The sequence below is a fragment of the Tamandua tetradactyla genome, chromosome 15, assembly GCF_023851605.1.
Source record: "Tamandua tetradactyla isolate mTamTet1 chromosome 15, mTamTet1.pri, whole genome shotgun sequence".
Taxonomy (NCBI): Eukaryota; Metazoa; Chordata; class Mammalia; order Pilosa; family Myrmecophagidae; genus Tamandua; species Tamandua tetradactyla.
The window spans coordinates 55,942,493-55,966,444 of NC_135341.1; the positions used below are offsets into that span (position 1 = coordinate 55,942,493).

Genomic DNA, 23,952 nt, shown 5'->3' on the forward strand with positions numbered 1-23,952 from the left:
AGAACTGTGTATGTACACAGCCCTCAGCCACACTTCCCAGCTCTGAGAAAGGGCTGACCTGCTCAGCTGGGTCACATTTGCCACCAATCCATGAAGACATAACACTGACCTGCTGCCACAGCTCTAGGCATGTGCACTAAGGGCCCCACACCCTAGACCATCACACACCAGGTTTATGTCCCCCGAGACCGGTGCACCCACACAGCAACATCCTCCCTGGCTGCTGGGCACGTACCTTCACAGGCATCAGTGTAACATCCCCCCTACCTGTACCTATACCTGCCCTGAAACAAATCACCGCACTGAGTGCCCCACCCCATAGCCTGCTCCCTACTGTACAACCATCCTGCAAACACAAGGCCTCAGACTTCTGAAAGAAATCAACTTCCAAAGTAAATCAATCAAGATATTACATGCGATGAAGACAGCAGATCAGTAAGCATCTCACAATGCAGACAGACATAGCCCTGCCTAATGAACAAATTAAAACACCATAGGAGACATAGATGTTGGAACTAATCAAAGATGTTCATACAACTCTATTTAATATAATAAGTGGGATGGCACATAACATAAAGGAGATCAAGAAGACAGTAGAAGAGCATAAAGAGGAATTTGAAATAATAAATAGAAAAATAGTGGATATCACAGAGATTAAAGACTGTTGATCAAATAAAAAACATACTAGAGTAACACCACCAGATTTGAAGAGACAGAAGAAAGAATAAGTGATATAGAGGACAGGATAACTGACTTCACAGACTCAAAACAGCAAATGGCAAAAAAGATGGAAAAAAATTGAATGGGATCTCAGGGAAATGATAGACAAAACAAAGTACACAAATATAAAAATCATTGGTGTCCCAGAAGGAGAAGAGAGGAGGAAAGGGCTAGGAAGAATAGTTGAGGATATAATGGGGGAAAACTTTACAACCTTCATAAAGGACTCATATAAATATACAAGTCAAAGAAGCCCAAAGAACTCCAAACAGAATAAATCCAAATAGGTCTTCCCCAAGACACATACTAATAAGTCTGTCAAATGTTGAAGAGAAGCAGAAAATACAACTGCAAAATACAATAGGCTCCAGCTATCCCAGGCAAGGGTGAAATTAAAGTTATTTGAGAGACAAAGAGGCTGGTCAGGTGAAAGGAAGTAAGTCCCTGGAGGCTGTGCCTTTGTCAGGAGAAGGGTGGGGCCCAGCTCAGGTGGAATCCCTCACTCAAGGAATTCAGACCCTGGGTGTGGAAAACTGAAGCGATTAAAGCCAGCCTACAACTTCTCCTCTGTCTCAACCACGCACTCAGCAGGGAGAGTCTGCTGAAGTTAAAGGTACCACATCACTTTATGCTGGTGGGATCTGCAGGCAGAAAAGTGCCACATATCAGGCAGGACAGGAAAAACATAGAGTCCAGAGGCTTCATAGGAAAGCCTTTTGACCTCCTGGGTTTCACCCTCAGGGAAAACTGATGCAGGTCACTCTTCCCTCCTGAGAGAAGACCAGTCTGGTCTGGGAAAATCTGACTGGGGTCAATAAATAATACATAAGTAGACCCTCCTAAGAAAAAAAAACAAAGGCATCATATAGGCAGGGCAAAAAACAAGAAAACAACTGAAAAATTCTGATATGTTAAACAAAACCTATGCCAGAGGCCCAGAATAAGCTGAACTGAATGTCAAAGAACAGATAGACAACAAAGTCATCTAGCAAGAAAATCCCAGGTAAAAAAGTGAAAACAATCTCCAGATAAACTAATTAAGGAAATTAAATGTCTAGACATCAGCAACATATAACTAATCATACTAGGAAAATTGAAGATATGGCCCAGTCAAAGGAACAAACCAAGAATTCAAATGAGATACAGGAGTTGAAACAATTAATTCAGGATGTTTGAACAGACATGGATAATCTCATCAAAAATCAAATCAATGAATTAAGGGAGAATATAAAGAAAGCAAGGGACAAACAAAAAGAAGAAATCGAAAGTCTGAAAAAACAAATCGCAGAACTTATGGGAATGAAGGGCACAGTAGAAAAGATTAAAAAACAATGAAAACCTACAATGTTAGATTTCAAGAAGCAGAAGATAGGATTAATGAATAGGATGGACATCTGAAATCCAACAAGAAAAAGAAAATATAGGGAAAAGAATGGAAAAATATGAGCAGGGACTCAGGGAATTGAATGACAACATGAAATGCATGAATATACGTGTTGTGGGTATCCCAGAAGGAGAAGAGAAAGGAAAAGGAGGAAATTATCACTGAAAATTTCCCAACTCTATGAAAGACTAAAAATTATAGATACAAGAAATGCAGCATACCCCAAACAGAATAGATCCAAATAGACGTACTCCAAGACACTTACTAATCAGAATGTCAGATGTAAAAGAGAAAGAGAGAATTTTGAAAGCAGCAAGAGAAAAGTAGTCCATCACATATAAGGGAAGCCCAATAAGACTATGGGTAGATTTCTCAGCAGAAACAATGGAGGCAAAAAGACAGTGGTATGATATATTAAAGATTCTAAAAGAGAAAAACTGCCAACCAAGAATTCTATATCCAGCAAAAGCGTCCTTCAAAAATAAGGGGCAAAAATGAGGGGTAGGGCTGGCCACAGTGGCTCAGCAGGCAGAGTTCTCACCTACCATGCCAGAGACCTGGGTTCAATTCCTGGTGCCAGCCAATGCAAAAAAAAAAAAAAGGGGGGGGGGTGGAAATAAAACATTTTCAGACAAAAAAAAAATCACTGTGACCAAGAGACTGGCACTCCAAGAAATACAAAAGAGAGTACTAGAGACAGGTAGGAAAAGACAGGAGAGAAAGCTGTGGAGAAGAGTATAGAAATGAAGACTATCAGTAAAGGTAAAAAGAAGAAAAATTAGGTATGATATGTAAAATCAAAAAGACAAAATAGTAGAAGAAAGTACTGCCCTTACACTAATAACACTAAATGTTAATGCATTAAACTCCCCAAACAAAAGAAATAGACTGGTAGAATGGATTAAAAAAGCAGGCCCATCTATATGCTGTCTACAGGAGACACATTTTAACCCAAGGATAAACACAGGTTGAAAGTGAAAGGTTGGGAAAAGATATTTCATGCAAACAACAAGTGGAAAAGGGCAGGAGTAGCTATACTAATATCCAACAAATTAGTTTTCAAATGTAAAACAGTTAAAAGAGACAAAGAAGGACACTATATATTAATAAAAGGAACAATTCAACAAGAAGACCTAACAATCATAAATATTTATGCACCAAGCCAGAGTGCTCCAAAAATACATGAGGCAAACACTGAAAATACTGAAAAGAAAATCGACACATCTACTGTAATAGTTGGAGACTTCAATTCCCTGCTGTCATCAATGGACAGAACATCTAGACAGAGGATCAATAAAGAAACAGAGAATCTGAATAATACAATAAATGAACTAAACTTAACAGACATTTATAGAATATTTCATCCCATAACAGGAAGATACACATTTTTCTCAGGTGCTCATGGATCATTCTCAAGGATAGACCATATACTGGGACACAAAGCAAGTCTCAATAAATTTTAAAATGATTGAAATCATATAAAACACTTTCTGGATCATAAAGGAATGAAGTTGGAAATCAATAACAGGCAGAAGGCCAGGAAATTCACAAATATGTGGAGGCTCAACAATACACTCTTAAACAAACTGTGGGTCAAGGAAGAAATTACAAGAGAAATCAGTGAATATCTTGAGGCAAACTAAAATGAAAACACAACGTATCAAAATTTATAGGATCCAGCAAAGGGAAATTTATTGCCCTAAATGCCTATATCAAAAAAGAAGAGCAAAAATTGACAAATTAACTGTTCACTTGAAAGAACTAGAGAAAGAACAGCAAACTAACCCCAAAGCAAGCAAAAGGAAAGAAATAATGAAGATCAGAGCAGAAATAAATGAAACTAAGAACATGAAAACAATCGAGAAAATCAACAAAATCAGAAGTTTGTTCTATGAGAAAATCAGTAGGATTGATGGACCCTTAGCAAGGTTGACAAAATGAAGAAGAGAGAGGATGCAAATAAATAAAATCAGAAATGGAAGAGGAGACATAAACACTGACCCCATAGATATAAAGGAGGTAATGAGAGGATACTATGAACAACTTTATGCTAGTAACCTACACAATGTAGATGAAATGGACAACTTCCTAGAAAGGCATGAACAACCAACACTGACTCGAGAAGAAATAGATGACCTCAACAAACCAATCACAAGTAAAAGAAACTGAATTAGTCATTAAGAAGCTCACAAAAAAGAAAAGTCCAGGACCAGATGGCTTCACATGTGAATTCTACCAAACATTCAAGAACAAATTAGTATCAATCCTGCTCAAACACTTCAAAAAAACTGAAGAGGAGGGAATGCTACCTAACTCATTCTATGAGGCCAACATCATCCTCATACCAAAGCCAGATGAAGACACTTTAAGAAAAGAAAATTATGCAAAAATGCAAAAATCCTCAAGAAAATTCTTGCAAAACAAATCCAGCAGCACGTTAAAAGAATTATATACCAACCAAGTAGGATTCATCCCAGGTATGCAGGGATGGTTCAACATAAGAAAATCAATTAATGTAATATACCATATCAACAAATCAAAGCAGAAAAACCACATGATCATCTCGATTGATGCAGAAAAGGCTTTTGACAAAATTCAACATCCTTTCTTGTTGAAAAACACTTCAAAGGATAAGAATAAAAGGGAACTTCCTCAACATGATAAAGGGAATATATGAAAAACCCACAGCTAACATCATCCTCAATGGAGAAAAAGTGAAAAATTTCCCCCTAAGATCAGGAACAAGACAAGGATGTGCACTGTCACCATTGTTATTCAACATTGTGTTGGAAGTTCTAGCCAGAGCAATTAGACAAGAAAAAGAAATACAAGGCATCAAAATTAGAAAGGGAGAAGTAAAACTCTCACTGCAGATTATATGATACTATATGTCAAAAACTCTGAAAAATCCACAGCAAAACTACTAGAGTAAACAAATGAGTACAACAAAGTGGCAGGTTACAAAATCAACACTCAAAAATTTGTAGTGTTTCTATACATTAGTAAGGAGCAATCTGAGGGGGAAATTTAAAACATTCCATTTACAATTACAACCAAAAGAATAAAATATTTAGGAATAAATTTAACTAATAATACAAAAGATCGCTACAAAGAAAACTACAAGAACTTGCTAAAAGAAATCACAGAAGACCTAAATAAATGAAGGGCATACCATGCTCATGAATTGGAAGATTAAATATAGTCAAGATGTCAATTCTACCTAAATTGATTTATAAATTCAATGCAATATCAATTAAAATCCCAAAAACTTACTTTTCAGAAATAGAAAAACCAATAACCAAATTTATCTGGAAGGGTAGGGTGACCCGAATAGTTAAAAATATCCTCGGAAAGAAAACTGAAGTCAGAGGTCTCATACTACCTGACTTTAAGGTGTATTACAAAGCTACAGTGGTCAAAACAGCATGATACTGGCATAAACAAAGATATACTGACCAGTGGAATCGAATAGAGTGTTCAGATACACACCCTATCATCTATGGACAATTGATGTTTGATAAGGCAGTCAACCAACTCACCTGGGACAGAACAGTCTCTTCAAAAATGGTGCTTGCAGAACTGGATAATCACATGCAAAAGAATGAAAGCAGATCTATATCTCATATCCTATACAAAAATTAACTCAAAATGGATCAAAGACATAAACATTAGATCTAAGACCATAAAACTTTTAGAAGAAAATGTAGGGAAATATCTTACAAAGCTTATAATAGGAGTGGTTTCCTAGATCTTACACCCAAAGCATGAGCATTAAATAAAGAAATAGATAAATGTGAACTCCTCAAAATTAAACTACTTTGTGCATCAAAGAACTTAGTCAAGAAAGTAAAAAGATAGCTATACAATGGGAGTTAATATTTGGAAATGATATATCAGATAAAGGTCTAGTATCCAGAATATATAAAGAGATTGTTCAGCTCAACAACAACAACAACAAACAACACAATTACAAAATGGGTAAAAGACATGAACAGATACTTCTCAGAAGAGAAAATACAAATGGTTAAAAGGCACATGAAAATATGCTCAACTTCCCTGGCTATTAGGGAAATGCACATCAAAACCACAATGAGATACCATCTCACACCCACCAGAAAGGCCATTATCAATAAAACAGAAAACGATAAGTGCTGAAGAGGATGTGGAGAAAGAGGCCCACTTATCCACTGTTGATGGAATGTAAAATGATAGAACCACTGTGGAAGGCAGCTTGGCAGTTCCTCAGGATGTTAAACATAGAATTGCCATATAATCTAGCAATACCATTGTTAGGTACCTATTCAGAGGACATGAGACCAAGGACACAAATGGACATTTGCACACCAATGTTTGTAGCAGCATTATTTACAATTGCCAAGAGATGGAATCAGCCCAGATGTCTATCAACAGACAAGTAGATGGAATATTGCACAGTTATAAGACAGAATCAAGTCATGAAGCATGTAACATAGAACATGGATGAACCTTAAGGACATTATGCTGAGTGAGATTAGCCAGAAACAAAAGGACAAATACTGTATGGTCTCACTGATACGAACTAACACTAATAAATAAATTTGGAGAATTTCAGTTAAGAACAGAGGCCATCAGGAGACAGAAATAGGGTAGAGATTAGGTAATTGGAGCTTAAGGGTTACAGATTGTGCAAAAAGACTGACTGTAAAAATTCAGAAATGGATAGCACAATACTGCCTAATTATAGCACAATAATGTTAGTATACTGAATGAAGCTGAATGTGAGAATGATAGACAGAGGACTGGGGGGCACAAATGAAACCAGAAGGAAAGACAGACGATAAAGTCTGAGATGGTATAATCTAGGAATGCCTAGAGTGTACAATGATAGTGACTAAATGAACAAAAAAATGTTTTTATATGAGGAAGAACAAAGGAATGTCAACATTGCAGGGTACTGAAAATAGATGGTAATTCATATTTTAAAATGTTAACTTATGTGTGAGACTAAAGTAAAAAATGTTTATGTGGCACAAAAATTATATTTTGACTAGTGCATTCCCTAATATAACTTAAATGGACAGTGTAATTGAACACCATAAGTACATGGAACCTTGAATAGGGCATAAGTTTCTGCAGGTTTGTCCAGAGGGATGCCCCGATAAATTCCAGAGTGATGCCCTGATAAATCCCAGAGTGACTTGAACAGTGAATAAAAAAGCATTTGCAAATCCCCTTGGGGGAATGGCGAGAAAGGGGGAAAATTCAATTTCCCCATTTGGCAAATTTCTGATATTCTCGCAAGCAGTGGGCACAACCACATCAATAGGCTGAGCCTTCAATCTTGGGGTTTGTTCACATGAAACTTATCCCTGCAAAGGATAGACTAAGCCTACTTAAAATTAGGCCTAGAAATCACCTCCAGAGAACCTCTTTTGTTGCTCAGAAGATGTGGCCTAACTCTCTCTTAGCCAACATGGCAAGCAAACTCACTGCCCTCCCTCTCTCTACGTGGGACATGACTCCCAGGGGTGTAAACCTCCCCAGCAACATGGGAAAGAAATCCTAGAATGAGCTGGGACTCAGCATCAAGGGCTTGAGAAAACATGCTCAACCGAAAGAGGGAAGAGAGAAATGAGATAAAATAAAGTGTCAATGGCTGAGAGATTTAGAACAGAGTTGAGCAGTTATCCTGGAGGTTATTCTTATGTATTATATAGATTACCCTCATTAGATTAAGATGTATTAGGCTAGAGGGAAGTGCCTGAAACTGTAGAACTGTGTTCCAGTAGCCATGTTTATTGAAGATGATTGTATGACAGAGCTTTCACTACGTGACTGTGTGACTCTGAAAATCTTGCATCTGATGCTCCTTTTAGTACAGTATGGGGACAGATAAGTAAATCATATGGATTAAAAATAAATAAATAATAGGAGGAACAAATGTTAAAACTAAAAAACATATATACTGGATAGATAGAAATACTAGTGGTCAAAGAGAGGGAGGGGTAAGGGGTATGGTGTACATGAGTTTTCTCTTTTTCTTTTTGTTTCTTTTTCCAGAGTGATGCAAATGTTCTAAAAAATGATCATGGTGGTGAATATAGAACTATGTGGTGTTATTGTGAGCCCTTGATTGTACACCATGTATGTAATGTTTGTATGTTAAGTATGTATGTGCTTGTACATTGTTGTATCAATAAAAATGCAAGAAATGAAAAGTAAAAAAAAAAAAGTAAACATAATCCAGCTATATGCTGCTTACAAAAGACTCATCTTAGACACAAGGATACAAATTGATAGAAAGTGAAAGGATGGAAAATATATTCCACGCAAATTGTAACCAAAAGAAAGCAGGAGTATCTATGCTAATATCAGACAAAATAGACTTTAAATGTAAAGACATCATAAGAGACAAAGAAGGACACTATATACTAATTAAAGGGTCAATTCACCAAGACATAACAATCATAAATGTTTATCCTCCCAATCAAGGAGCTCCAAAGTACATGAGACAGACATTGGCAAAACTGAAGGGAACGATAGATGTTTCAACAACAATAGTAGGGGCCTTCAATACACCACTCTCCTCTATAGATAGAGCAACCAGACAGAAGATCAACAAGGAGGTAGAGAAATTAAATAACTTGTAACAGACATAAAAAAGTCATTGCACCCGAAAGCACAAGAATGTACATTCTTTCTTCTCTAGTGCTCATGGAACATTCTCCAGGATAGATCATATGCTGGGGCACAAAACAGGTCTTTATAAATTTAAAGACACTTTAAATTATTCAAAGCACTTTCTCTGATCAGAATGGGATGAAGCTGGGTCTCAAAAACCAAAGAATGAGAACATTCACAAATATGTGGAGATTAAATAACACACTCTTAAACAATCAGTGGGTCAAAGAAGAAATTGCTAGAGAAATCAGCAGCTATCTGGAAATGAATGAAAATGAGAACACAACGTATCAGAACGTATGGGATGTGGCAAAGGCTGTGCTGAGAGGGAAATTTATTGCCCTAAATATGTATATTAAAAAACAAGAAAGAGCAAAAATCGAGGACTTAACAGCACACCTGGAGGAACTTGAGAAAGTATAGCAAACTAGACTCAAAGGAAAGAGAAGAAGAGAAATAACAAAAATTAAAGCAGAGATAAATGAATGGGAGAACGAAAGAATCAATAAAACCAAAAGTTGATTCTTTGAGAAAAATCAATAAAATTGTTGGGCAACTAGCAAGACTGACAAAGAAAAAAAGAGAGAGGATGCAAATAAACAAAATCAGAAATAAGAAGGGGTACATTACCACAGACCCTGAAGAAATGAAAGAAATCATAAGAGGATACTATGAACAACTATATGCCAACAAACTAGACAACTTAGATGAAATGGGCAAATTCCTGGAGACACACAAACAAGCTACACTGACTTAGGAAGAAACAGAAGATCAACAAACTAATCACAAGTAAAGAGATTCAATCGGTCATCAAAAATCTTTCTACAAAGAAAAGTCCAGGGCCAGATGGCTTCACAAGGGAATTTTATCACACATTACTGAAAGAACTAACACCAATCCTGCTCAAACTTTTCCAAAAAAATTGAGGAAAAAGGAACTCTACCTAACTCATTTTATGAAGCTAATATCATTTTAATATCAAAACCGGGTACAGATGCTATAAGAAAGGAAAACTACAGGCCAATCTCCCTAATGAACTTAGATGCAAAAATTCTCAATAAAATATTAGCAAATTGAATCCAACAACACATTAAAAGAATTATACACCATGACCAAGTGGGGTTTATGTCATGAATACACAGAAGATTCAACAGAAGAAAATCAATTAATGTAATATAGCACATTAACAAATCAAAAGGGAAAAAAATCACATGATCATCTCAATTGATGCTGAAAAAGTATTCGACAAAATTCAGCAACCTTTTCTAATAAAAAACACACCAAAAGATAGGAATGAAAGGTAACTACCTCACTACGATAAAGGGAGTATATGAAAAACCGATAGCCAGCATCATACTCAATGGAGAGATACTGAAAGCTTTCCCCCTAAGATCAGGAACAAGACAAGGATGCCCATTGTCACCACTATTATTCAACATTGTGCTAGAAGTTCTAGCTACAGCAATCAGGCAGGACAAAGAAATAAAAGGCAACCAAATTGGAAAGGAAAAAGTAAAACTCTCATTATTTGCAGATGATATGATGCTCTACTTGGAAGATCCTGAGAAATCTATAGCAAAGTTACTTGAGCTAAGAAACATAAATTACTAAGGTGGTGGGGTATAAAATTAATGTGCAAAAATCAGTAACATTTCTATACACAAGCAAGGACCTAGCTGAGGAGTCAGTTAAGGAAAAAATTCCAGTCAGAACACCAACTAAAAGAATCCAGTACTTAGGAATGAACTTAACTAGGGATGTAAAGAACTTGTACACAGAAAACTACATAACATCGCTAAAGGAAATCAAAGAAGATCTAAATAGTTGGAAAGACACTCCCTGCTCATGGATAGGAAGGCTAATTAGAGTTAAGATGCCAATTCTCCCCAAATTGATTTATAGATTCAACACAGTACCAATCAAAATTCCAACAACCTACTTTGAAGATTTGGAAAAGCTAATTACCAAATTCATCTGGAAGGGAAAGAGACCCCCAAAAGCTAAAAGCATCCTAAAATAGAAGACCGAAGTGGGAGGATTAACACTCCCTGACTTTAAAACCTATTATAAAGCCACAGTGTTCAAAACAGCATGGTGCCAGCAAAAAGACAGAAGCGTTGACTAATGGAATCAAAAGTGCAGAACTAGACCACCAAATCTACGGTCAGTTGATTTTTGACAAGGCCCCCAAATCTTCTTAACTGGGACAAAATAGTTTTTTCAATAATTGGGCATGGAAGAATTGGATATCAATAGCCAAGAGAATGAAAGAGGACTGCTATCTTATACCCTACACAAAAATTAACTCAATGTGGATCAACACCTAAATAGAATAACTAGCACCATAAATCTTCTAGAAGAAAATGTAGGGAAACATCTTCAAGACCTAGTGTGGGAGTCAGGTTCAGGTAACAACTTGGCCAGGTGAAAGTGCCTAGTTCTGTTACTGTGGACATGAGCATGTGAAGCTAATCTGTTGCTGATTACATCTGCAGTCAGCTAAGAGGAGTGCCTGTTGCAATGAATGGTGTTTGACTTAATTGGCTGGTGCTTAAATAAGAGAGATCAATGTAGCATAGCCCAACAGCTCAGCATACCTCATCTCAGCACTCATAGCTCGGCCCAGGCCTTTGGAGATGCAGAAAGGAATCATCCTGGGGAAAGCTGTTGGAACCCAGAGGCCTGGAGAGAAGGCCAGCAGAGATCGCCCTTGTGCCTTCCCGTGTAAGAAAGAAACTCCGTTGAAAGTTAGCTGCCTTTCCCTCTGAAGAACTATACGTTTTTTAATTAATTAAATCCCCTTTTATTAAAAGCCAATCCATCTCTGGTGTGTTGTACTCTGGCAGCTTTGGCAGACTAAAACACCTAGTAATAGGAGGTAGCTTCCTAAACTTTACATCCAAAGCACAAGCAACAAAAGAAAAAACAGATAAATGGGAACTTGTCAAAATGAAATGCCTCTGCACTTCAGAAGACTGTCAAAAAGGTGAAGAGGCAGTCAACTCAATGGGAGAAAATATTTAGAAATCACACATTAGACAAAGGCTTGATATCCCATATACATAAAGAAATCATACAACAAAAGAACAAACAACCCAAAGATAAAAATGGGCAAAAGATATGAATAGGCATTTTTCTGAAGAGAAGTACATATGGCTTAAAAGCACATAAAGAGATGCTCATTTTCATTGGTTTTAAGGGAAATGTAGATCAAGACTACAATGAGATACCACCTCACACCTATGAGAATGGCTGCTATTAAACCAACAGGAAACAACAAATGTTGGAGAGGATGTGGAGAAATTGGGACACCTATGCACTGCTGGCGGGAATGTATAATGGTGCAGCCACTTTATGGAAGACTGTTTGGCAGTTCCTTAGGAAACTAAATATCGAGTTGCCCTATGACCCAGCAGTAGTACTATTTGGTATATCAGAAGAGCTGAAAGCAATGACACAAACAGACATTTGCACACCAATGTTCATAGAGGCATTATTCACAATCGCAAAAAAGATGGAAACAATTCAAATGCCCATCAATAGATTAGTGGATTAACAAAATGTGGTATATACATATCATGCAGCAGTAAGATGAAATGAGGTCCTGAAGCACATGACAAGATGGATGAGCATTAAGGACATAACGCTGAATGAAATAAGCCAGACACAAAAGGATAGTTACTGTATGACTCCACTTTTACGACCATGGTAAAGGCATTATACATGATGCCTAATGAAAGCAGGTTGCTTGAAAGATGCACTAAGAAGTAGATTGGTAAACGATGGTATATACATATGATCAAATATTTTGCTTCTACAAAAGGAACGAAGTCATGGGGAATGCGATGATATGAATAAACCTGTGGGACATTTGATGACGCAAAATAAGCCAGAAACAAAAGAACAATTATTGTATGGTCTCCTTTAGAAAATGCTTATAAGAAAACAGGGGCCTTGATTGTAAGCTTTTATAGCAGACACATTTACTCTGTAGTGGTAATTATTATTTCTGGATTTTGAGAGGCTGTTTTATATATGTATAACCTGGTATTTAAGAGATAAGAATGAGCCCAATCAAGTTGGGATTAAGGCAATTCAGCACACAGGGGTAAAGACGACATTGTTTATATTTTAGAACCACACCTACTCTTTGAGCAAAGGAAGAAAGGTTTATTTTGTCCGGAACCTAAATTTGCCGAAGCACATAATCTAATTCAACCTGTCTGCACAGCTCAGTTGAACAACTGAGACACAGGGAGCCCAGAATAAGAATGAGGCCCTTTAATCCTGTATAGCTTAATGTAATACGGTATACATCCTAGAATATATGAAGCAGATAAGCAAAAAGCATTGACAAAGTCCCTTGAGGGATGGGAGAAAAAATACGGAACTATTAAACTTTACCATCAGGAAATCCTGATGCTGTGTCAACCATTAGGGACACCCAAATCAATAGGACAAGCCCTTGATCTTGAGGCTTACTCTTGTGAAGCTTATGGAGGTAACAGAAGCTTAGCCTATCTATAGGTATGCCTAAGAGTTATTTCTGGAGGATTTCTTTTGTTGCTCGGATGTGGCCTCACTCTCTAAGCCCAACTCTACAAGTGAAATTATTGCCTTCCCTCCTATGTGGGACATGACATACAGGGGTGAAGGTTTCCCTGGCAATGTGGCAATCCCTGACTCCCTGGCAATCCCTGACTCCCAGGGATGAATCCAGCCCTAGCATCGTGGGATCAATAATTGCATCCTAACCAAAACGGGGAAAAAATATAATTAATAAAGTATCAGTGGCAGACAGAACTCAAATAGAGTCGAGAGGCTACTCTGGAGGTTGCTCTTATACAAGCTTCAGTTAGACATTGCTACCTATCATAACCTGCCAAACCCCAACCAGGACCATTCCAGTCAATCCTAAGGAACAGCTAGAACAATATATAAGATTCTACAAAGGTTGCATGCACTAGTAGGTTTCTAGAAACCTACTACCTCCAGAAGGGTCCCTGGACCAGATAAGTCCTGAAACCTAGAGGGCCCAGCCTCTCCAGAACATTAGATAGTTCCATCTCACTACCCTATATTAGTGAGAGCCCCTTCAAATATGAAAAAGTTAGAATAGCCATAGTCCAAAATACCCCTAAAGAGTGGGACAGAAAGATCAAAGGTGATGGTGGAATTATACAGAGAATAACTCCATATATAATATGATTGCTGAATCACTAAATCGATATTTCTTTTAGTCTCTAGTATCTTAGAGCAGCTAGAAATAAAAACTTAAAATTATGGAACTGTAACCTATACCAAACTCTGACATCTGTTCTACAACTAATTGTTGTGCTGTGCTTTGAAATGTCTTGCTTTTATGTATATGTTATTTTTCAGAAAAAGGAAAAGAAAAAGTCAACTGTGATGATAAAAAAATACTTATTCTTTCTAGCCTCTTTATATTCTGGAGCAGCTAGAAGGAAAAATCTGAGATGATGGTATGGTAGCCCATGACAAACTCTGGGATCTATTCTGTTTAACTACCTGTTGAAGAGTGCTTTTAAAACTATTGCTTTTTTCTTTCTTTTCTTTGTATATGTTATATTATACAATAAAAAAGTAATATATATATTAATAATATATATTACATATATATATATAGTCGCTATATATGGTGGCTCGCTTTGGTTCCCCTAACCTCAATTTCAGCCAAGATCATAGGTGAAATTCTCATCCTTGCTTTATATACTGAAAATAGTTCTCAGACACAGACAATATCTGCTGATCTTAAATAGATTTGCAACTGTTGGTAAAGGGGAGTCCTTTGAAAAACAGCTGCCAACTACCTGGATTCTCTACAACCACACCAGTAATAGCTGGCATATTGTGCAGACCAAAGGTTCCTTCACAGACAGTATCACCATCACCTGGGAAGCTGCTAGAAATGCAAATCATGGGCCTTATCTGAAACCTAATGAAACTGAGATGGATTCAAGAATTCCAGTTCAGCTAAGTGGTTCCAAAGCACACTAAAATTTGTAAAGCTCTGGTGGAGCCTACTATTCTAAATAAAAATCAGGAGCCAAGGGAGGAAAACAGCTAACAGGGAGACTTCCCAAACTTATATTCTGATTTTCTGAAGCCTTCCACTCAAAATTAATAGGTATAATTCTCACCCTATTACCAAAAGACTGATTATTTTCCCTTCCAATAGTCTTAGCCAACTTAACCTTATTCCCCATAGGATACCCCCCAAAGCACTGAAACAAAACTCATTGCCCTGACTTGTTCTTCTACACCATTTCCACTGTCCCTGGCATTTATTTAGACCCAAATAACGCCAGGCACTATTCTAGATGTTGAGGAAAAGGCCGTGAATGCAGACTTTTGTAAGAAACCACACCCAAAGAGGTGCGCACCATGTAAGAAAGACTCACACTCCCAAGTCAGTACATCAACGAGAGACATCATAAATAGCAATCCTACAGTATCAGAAATGCAGCAATTGGTTTAGAGACAGCCCTCCTTGAATTCATAAGGAAAAAAAATCATTAAAACTAGCCTTTAATCAATGTTTAACACTGTGCTAGCAAATTGTATGGATCATCCCATTTAATCCCCACAGAAAACCCGAAGGCTACCACCAGCCCATTTTAAAATTGAGAAGCTCCTGGTTAACTGAGGCATTATCTGCCCAGGTTCACTCACCCTACCAGCATCTTTTCAAATAATTTATTATGCAAGATTGCATACATGCAGATACCCAGCATATAGATATTATACAGAATTTAAAAAAAGATCACCTGTGTACCTTCCACCCAGTTGAATAAAGAACAACCATGAGCGGCTGACACAAAGCATCATGGAATGAACATAATGATAAAGTATGTGATTAACAGAAGGGAAGGAGTCATCAGTTCTGACAGGGATGAGAAAAGTGAAGCTCAGTGGAATTTTCTACTCCAAGGATGGACTAGAAATGATCTCAGAAGCTTTTGCTGCAGCGGGAATAGCTGTTTCTTTTACTTTTTTCATTAGCTATTTGGATAACTTAACATCTACATTCACAACGCTATGGATCCTTCCTCTGCCAGCCAATAATGCCAAGAATAAATGTGGGGAAATGCTGGCTGACCCTAGGTTCAGGGCCTTTGAGGAGAAAGTCATTCTCTCAAAGGTAACTGACTCAGCAGGTTCAGGAATGAGCCCACCAGGGTTTAAATCCCAACTCTATCCTTGGGCAAGTTCATTAACTCCTTTGAGCCCTGATTTCTCACCAGAATCAGCATAATAACAGGGAAAAAGAACAGTTTCAAGCTAATAAAGTTCTGAAAGGCTGAAATACATTGTATATGAACTACTTAGCAGAGCTTGAGAATAATGAGCACTAATCACTAAAGCCAAATAAAAATCTTTCTGAGTGATGGCTTTGCATCTCCAAACTTCCATGTACTTAATGCTTTGATAATCTGTCACTCAGCTTGACCTTTGAAGCAAGCAATGCCATCTTATTTCCTTTCAGTCTCCAGCACCCAATACCAAGCTTTGCACACAGTACATGCTCACAGAGGCTTGGGGAATACGTATATGTCTTTGAAGGTATTTTGCTAACCAAGAAGATGAGTTTCTCAGGTTAACGATAGGAATAAGACAGCCTGTCTGGTTTTCAAACACGCTGTTAGAGAAAGCCACCAAGGGATGAATCTGGCAACAGAAGTTCATAAATTCCAATGAGACAAGCAGCAGGGGACACCCTTTTCAGTTTCTTTGTTCATTTTTTCCTTCCCCTGCAGAATGAGGCCAGGCAATAACCTATATTTTTTCCTCCCAGACCTAATAAGGCTGAATTTTAAGCTGTCAGCCTTACAATTTCCAATTTTCTCCTATATCCTTCTATAATTTAGCCCTGAACCCTGATTTTAATTACAGACCAGTACATTAGCTGTCATAGCAAGTTGATCAAAGTTGCATGTGCTAAGTGTGTATCAGGAGTTGTTGGGGATACAAGCAGCCAAAGGCAAGGCTGTTAGCTCCAGTTCCCATGTGACTGGCACCCCAAATACCCATTTTCAGGGACAGGAAAGCCCAAACCAGCCAAACAACAACTTGGTAAGGAACAAAGGAAAAGGGAAGTGGCTTTCCCATTTCTTTCAAATTCCAAGTGCCACTGTAGCTGAGCATAACTTTCAGAATGAATCAAATGTGCTTTACATATTAAAGTCTTACCACATTTTCTGGAAGCTTGTGTCCAGGGAGATATTTTACATTTTCATGGTCATTATTTATGATGTCTGTTAGTTTTCTGCCATTAACTGTTTCTTCAAAGACCCACATCTTGACTGTGGAAGCAAACTTATGAAGTTTCTTGACATTATTACCAATTATTTTTGCAACAGCTGAACCCCTGCAAAAGAAACCATGGAAAAGGAAAAAATTAAATTCACTCAGAAGAGAAAGAACATTAGATTAAAATTTAGCAGAGCCACGTTCTCATTCTGATTCAAGCACTGGGGCTTACTTGAGATGCAATGCTATACTTTCTCAGCCTCCAACCATTTGAAACTTAGTTGTTTTCCCCTGGGATACCACCCCTGCAATCAGGGAAACCCCAGAATTTGGTATAAGGTTAAAGACCCTCTGAAACTAGTAAAAATCTATCTATCACAGGCAGAACAGAAACCCATCTAAAAGTCAGTGTTCTAGTTTGCTAGCTGCTAGAATGCCCCACACCAGAGACAGATTGATTGGCTTTTAATCAAAGGGGATTTATTTCATTAGCTCTTCAGAGGAAAGGCAGCCAACTTTCATCTGAGGTTCTTTCTTACATGGGAAGGCTCAGGGTAATCTCTGCTGGCCTTCTCTCCAGGCCTCTGGGTTCCAACAACTTTCCCCGGGGTGATTCCTTTCTGCATCTCCAAAGGCCTGGGCTGAGCTGAGAGTGCTAAGATGAGGTATGCCAAGCTGCTTGGGCTGTGCTATGCTGCGCTCTCTCATTTAAGCACCAGCCAATTAAACCAAACATCATTCATTGCAGCAGGCACACCTCCTAGCTGACTGCAGATGTAATGAGCAACAGATGAAGCTCATGTACCACTGGCTCATGTCCACAGCAATAGAACTATGTGCCTTCACCTGGCCAAGCTGACAACTGAATCTAACTACCACAGTCAGCCTTGAATGACATTAGAGGATTTTTCATGCCTCCAAGGAGACGAGGCTATATTTCAAATCCATCAAGGAGATTAAAGTGTAGCAGCCGTAAAATAAACTGCATTTTGATCAACTACAACAAACCCAAGGTACAGTCCTAACAGAAAGACAAGAAGCTGAGCAGATTCCAGAAAAGAAGCGAAGAACACGGTGAAGGGTCTCACTGCCTGGGTGGTCTATCCCATCCATCTGGTGGGCAGCCCAATTCTCTTTTTTCTGCACTGCTGTTCATCAGACATATTCTGGTAATTAATGAGTCTCTCACAGCCTATTTTACTGGGGAAGGGAATGAACTGTGACTAACTCTGGTGCGTCCAAGGGACAGAAGGTTGGCTCCGTGTCTCCCTGCCACACAGCAGGGTTCGCGGTCTGCACAAGCAGCCTGCGTGGCTTCCCCACCCACCCCACTTCTGCAGCTGCTGAGTGGACCGTGCACTGGGGACCCAGCCCCGCAGACTGGCCCAGGGGAGGAAGTGATCCTGCGGAGCCCGTCAGCTTCTCCCTTTGGACTTTGACCTGAGAAATGCTTGTTTCTTAGATAATGTTCCTGTTGTGAGAACAGGAACAAATGAAACAACAACAACAAACCGTGGTAACTGGTAACGAGCACCTTGCTAATTCAAATGTTAAAGTGTTCATTCATTATGTTTCCTAAAAATTATTCTCAAGACAATTTGGTGGGATGGGGTAGGGAGTGAGTAACCGGTTTTTTTTGGGAAAAAACCCTAAGCCAATGCAGAGAGGAATATGTTGGAGGCATTCATCCTGACTCCCCCACCAATCTCAGTTATTCTAACCCAACTTTAATTCATTCCAACATATAAACATTTTGTGTTTTAACAGCCAGGAAGACTCAATAATTCTAACATAGATTTTAATTATTTTCCCTTTCCTGAGACAGAATGGATAAACTGAATCAGTGATCCTCAACTTTGGCTGCACATTAGAATTACTTGAGATTTTTTACATCCTGAGGCCCAGGCCACAGCTCAGAGCAATTAAAGCTGTAAGTCTTGGGGTGGAAACAGGGAAACAGGCATCAGTTTTTAAAGCACCCCCAGTTGCCTCTGATGTGCAGCCAGGATTGAAAATCACTGCTCTGTCCAGTGATACAGAACAGTGATGTCCTCTTCCCTCACCAAAGGCTAGCTATGAAAAATCAATGTCATGTGGCTTTACCTGTGAAAGTCTTATTCTATTCCCGCAGGCCAGCTCATTAGCTAAATACCCATCAATTCAATTCTCCTGATGCTTTGTAGAAAAGAGGTCAGAAAAGAGGAATCTCCACACGACCATTACCACCTTTATTCTAATCTTGCAACAGCTGCTTACCTAATCATAGCCCCTCAGTGCTCCCTGGCACTAAGTTAATTTATACAAGGTCAAAGAGAGCTGATTCTGGGGAATGGACCAGAAAACTGGAACTGGAAAACGGGGGATGGGTTAGACACTAAGACTCCAACTCTAGTAAATCAAGCGGAAAAACAAATCAGAGTCAAGAGATTCCTCCCTACTTCTTGCTTCTCTCTATACTTTCTTCTTTTTATACTCCTTATGCAGCCAACTTTTGAGGAAGCCAAGCATTTGCAACAAGAAGCATACTTATTTTTTTTTTGCTTTAATTTTCATTAATTTTTAAATTAAAAAATATATAACAGCAAACACAAACATTCTTAACATATGATCATTCCATTCTACATATATAATCAGTAATTCACAATATCATCACATAGTTGCATTCATCATCATGATCATTTCTTAGAACATTTGCATCAATTCAGAAAAAGAAAAAGACAACAGAAAAAAATTCATACATACCATACCCCTTACTCCTCCCTTTCATTGATCACTAGCATTTCAATCTAAATTTATTTTAACATTTGTTCCCCCTATTATTTATTTTTATTCCATGTTTTACTCATCTGTTGATAAGGTAGATAAAAGGAGCATCAGAAACAAGGTTTTCACAATCACACAGCCACATTGTGAAAGCTATATCATTATACAATCATCTTCAAGAAACATGGCTACTGGAACACAGCTCTACATTTCAGACAGTTCCCTCCAGCCTCTCCATTACATCCTGACTAACAAGGTGATATCTATTTAATGCATAAGAATAACCTCCAGGATAACCTCTGGACTCTGTTTGGAATCTCTCAGCCATTGACATTTTATTTTGTCTCATTTCTCTCTTCCCCCTTTGGTTCGAGAAGGTTTTCTCAATCCCTTGATGCTGAGTCTCAGCTCATTCTAGGATTTCTGTCCCACATTTCCAGGAAGATCCACACCCCTGGAAGTCATGTCCCACATAGACTGGGGGAGGGCGGTGAGTTTGCTTGTTGTATTGGCTGGAGAGAGAGGCCACATCTGAGCAACAAAAGAGTCACTTGGGGGTGACTCTAAGGCCTAATTTTAAGTCGGCTTGACCTATCCTTTGTGGGGTTAAGTTTCATATGAACAAACCCCGAGATTGGGGACTCAGACTATTGCTTTGGGCAAACCTATTTCTTATCTGCTGAAATGATAGAGGTTACCAGGAGTGAGGGAGGGGAACGGGAGCGAATCCTTAATTGGTACATGTTTGGGGTGATGGAAAAGTTTCAGTAATGGATGGTGTTGATGGTAGCACAACATTTTGAATAAAATTAAAATCAATGAACTGCATAGCTGAAAGTGGTTAAGATGAGAAATTTTATCTTATATATGTTACCACAATAAAAAAAAATAGAATTGTATAACTCAAAGAGTGAACCCTAATGTAAACTATGGACTTTAGTTAATAATACAATTATAATAATATTGGTTCATCAGTTCTAACAAATGTGCCACACTAATGTAAAATGTTACTAATAGGGAAAGTGTGTGTCAGTCAGGGGGGTAATATGGGAACTTGGTACTTTCTGTATGATTTTCTGCTCTAAAAAATAATTAAAAAAGAAAAAACTCTGAATGAAAACTGGACCTATTAAGAATGACGCCCACCAGGGAATGTCTATGCATCCTATGGGGGTCAATGAGGCTAAAAATGACAAGACAGAAATGAGTAAAAGAAACTCCAGTGTCTTTTATCTACTTATGTGAGCCAACAGGACCTTATTCTGCCTCCTCTCTGGTTCATTATAACTTCACCCAATCAGGCATTACCTCATTTATCACAGTCATCAAATATTTACTGAGCACCTATCGGCCATCAAGCATTTTGTGAGATGCTGGGGACACCTCTGCACTCAAAAGTTTACTAGTTAAAAGGCAGAGGTGGAGAGAAAGGTAAGCTGTGTGTGTGAAAGGCCATGCTGAAACACCAAGTACCCAAGTGCAATCCCGGTGAGGTCTCCCATGCTCAACCCTCTGTTGAGAGATTCATGATGATGGAAAGATCCCAGAGGGGTAAAGGGAGAAGACATGGGAGGAGCACCCTATCCCTGCCAAGCAGCACAAAGGGCTTCAAACATCGGGGCTGATTAGGGCAGGTGAAATGTGTGTGGGAAAATCAGAAAAAGAGGGAAGAGAAATGAACCAAGGGCAACATCAGAAGGACAACAACGTTAGAGTTACTCAATTTTAGAACTCCAGGGGATCTTAGAATTTCCTAATTTCATGTCAGGTGGTAGGCATCCTTGTTAATAACTGTAGCTTCTGGACAAGGTCCCAATTTGGATTGCAAAAATGACCCCGAGTCTCTCCCTCTGCAGCTAGCCCCTTTGCAATGTGACATTGCAGCTTCTCCCATCAGGATGCATAGTCTATTTGTCCAATACCTGGATCTGGGCTAGCCTTGGGACTTGCTTTGGCCAACAGAATGCAGCAAAAGGGACACTAAGCCAGTTCCAAGCCTAGGTCTCACGAGGCCTTGTGTGCTTCTGCTGTTTCTTTTGGAACCCTGCTTAGATACCATGTGAACAAGTCTGAGCTAGCCTCCTGGAGGAGAGGCCGTGTAGAGGACAGAGCCCAGTTGCCCCAGCTGAGTCCATTCCAGACCAGCTAGGCACCCCCCAAATTAAGAGAGCCCAGCCAGGATCAACAAAGCTTCACACCTAATAATCAGCGACTGCTGATATATAACTGAGCCCAGCCCAGCCAAGACCATCCAGCTGATCTAGAGCCAAAGACTATAAGCAATAATAAATGCCTGTTATTTTAAGCAGCTGAACTGGAGTGAAAGGAAAAGGAGGAGTTTGCAGCAATAGCTAATGGATACACCAACACAGCCACTTTGAGGCAACTATAGGAACTTCAGATAATTCCAGGTCAAGTTACCACTCTGTCACTAAAGGATGGGGCTGGGGGGAGGTGGTTCAAGGTTGGCAGAATCATCATAGAATTCAATTTAAGGACAAGGAGAGGGGAAAACAAAAAAGATCCTAGCACCTACAACACCTAGTCTTGTTCTCTCTAAATGATCCACAATAACCTTTCTTCAAAGATCACCATATTTTGTTTTATTTTTGTGTTAACTTTTTTTGGTTCAATTTCTCTGTTGAACCAAATATTTTCCTGTGGTCGACTTTTATCTGTGTTCTTTATAAAAACTCAAAAAGTATTATCCACCCCCAAATGTTCTTTGTGGTGCTGAAATGGAACTGGATGGGTCCATTACTCAGGTGTCACTGCTTCTGACCAATGAAGAAACATCTTTTCTGGGAGACGTTTTTCTTTTCTAATGGATGAAATAAAGCAAAGGGATAAGTGTAAGACCTCAGTTCACTTGTAAGAGATATAACACGTTCTAAAGAAAAGGGACCGAGTGACCCGTTCAAAAACATGCACAGGTGTATTAAAACCGAACTTAAAGTAAAATCAATTAAATAAGGGTATCGAGTAGAGTGCACTAAGGTGGTTTGTATGTGGACTGGCATTGTAGGGCTTGGGGTCTAACCATCACACTGGACGCCTCTGAGGTTCAGCCAGCTGTCCTGGCATTGCACAGCCACGTCCGGCATGGGTCCTTACGCCGCTGGCACAAGGGCGTGAGCCGCCATTTCCACACATGGCCGCCGCTCATCCATCTACAAATGACGTATGAGACAGATGATATTTAAGGTCCCTTCCAGGCGACAATCAAATCCAGTATTTCCCAGTGAGGAATGCATGCCAAAGATTCTCCCAGTGACTGAAAACTACCCAAATGACAAAGAATCACCAAGACTTGTGCCCGTTTCCACTCGCATTGGTCCTTCTAAGAGCCCTGAATGCCTCGTTTGGGTGCTGGTATGTACACAGCACCTCTCTAATATTTCCTAACTTCCGCTGTTCACAAAGTCAGGAGACCTCAGCCTCCAGCCTTGGCATATTAGTGTATCTGCAAGGAATTTTATAACATTGTTCCGTTGTCAATCTACTATTTTTTTGTTACCTTCTACTTATGATACAGTAGTGATATAAAGTTTTTTTTTTTTAAGTCAACTTTTAAAGAAGATAGAGTAAGCAAATAATGGAACAGGAAGGAAGCAGATACAGCCAATGTTATAAGAGTGTAGCTGGCTTAATCGTATTCAAACTCTTCATTTTGCAGAATAAGACACCTGAGGCTGAGAGTCACTCTGACTTCACATCACAGCCAGGCAGGAACTGGGAGAGCAACTAGGGTCTGCTGATGGGCTGCCCTGTGTCTTCACATACAGTATAAATCACATTACCTGTGAAATCATGAATTATCTTGAGTCTTAGGCCTCAAAATATAGACTGACTCACAACTTCTCCAAGGCTATGCAACTGAAATTTAAAAGGGACTTGGAGGAGAAATAATGTTCCAGTGCCAGCTAGGAACCAGGTACTTGATTTAAGATTTCATTTAATTTATACAGCAACCCACAAAAGAGGTGCACATCAGCCCCATTTTACAGTTGAAGAAATTGAGGCTCACATGGAGTAAAGAAATTACCCAAACGCTGTGACTTGTCAGTTTCCAAACCTCACACTTTCTGCCAATTTATTCTTTGACTAGAATAATTTATTCAGGCACCATGCTGGGCACGAGGGATACAAGGAAA

The 23,952-nt window shown here is 38.9% G+C and overlaps 1 protein-coding gene across 1 annotated transcript in view; it reads right to left on the minus strand.

Annotated features, from left to right (window-relative positions):
- The window catches only part of GPD1L (glycerol-3-phosphate dehydrogenase 1 like), a 69,728-nt gene that overhangs the window by 34,040 nt on the left and 11,736 nt on the right, over window positions 1-23,952 (minus strand). The window contains exon 2 of the mRNA XM_077129919.1: window positions 16,976-17,153. Coding sequence (XP_076986034.1) covers window positions 16,976-17,153 — 178 coding nt within the window. The remainder of the gene's footprint in view (window positions 1-16,975; window positions 17,154-23,952) is intronic.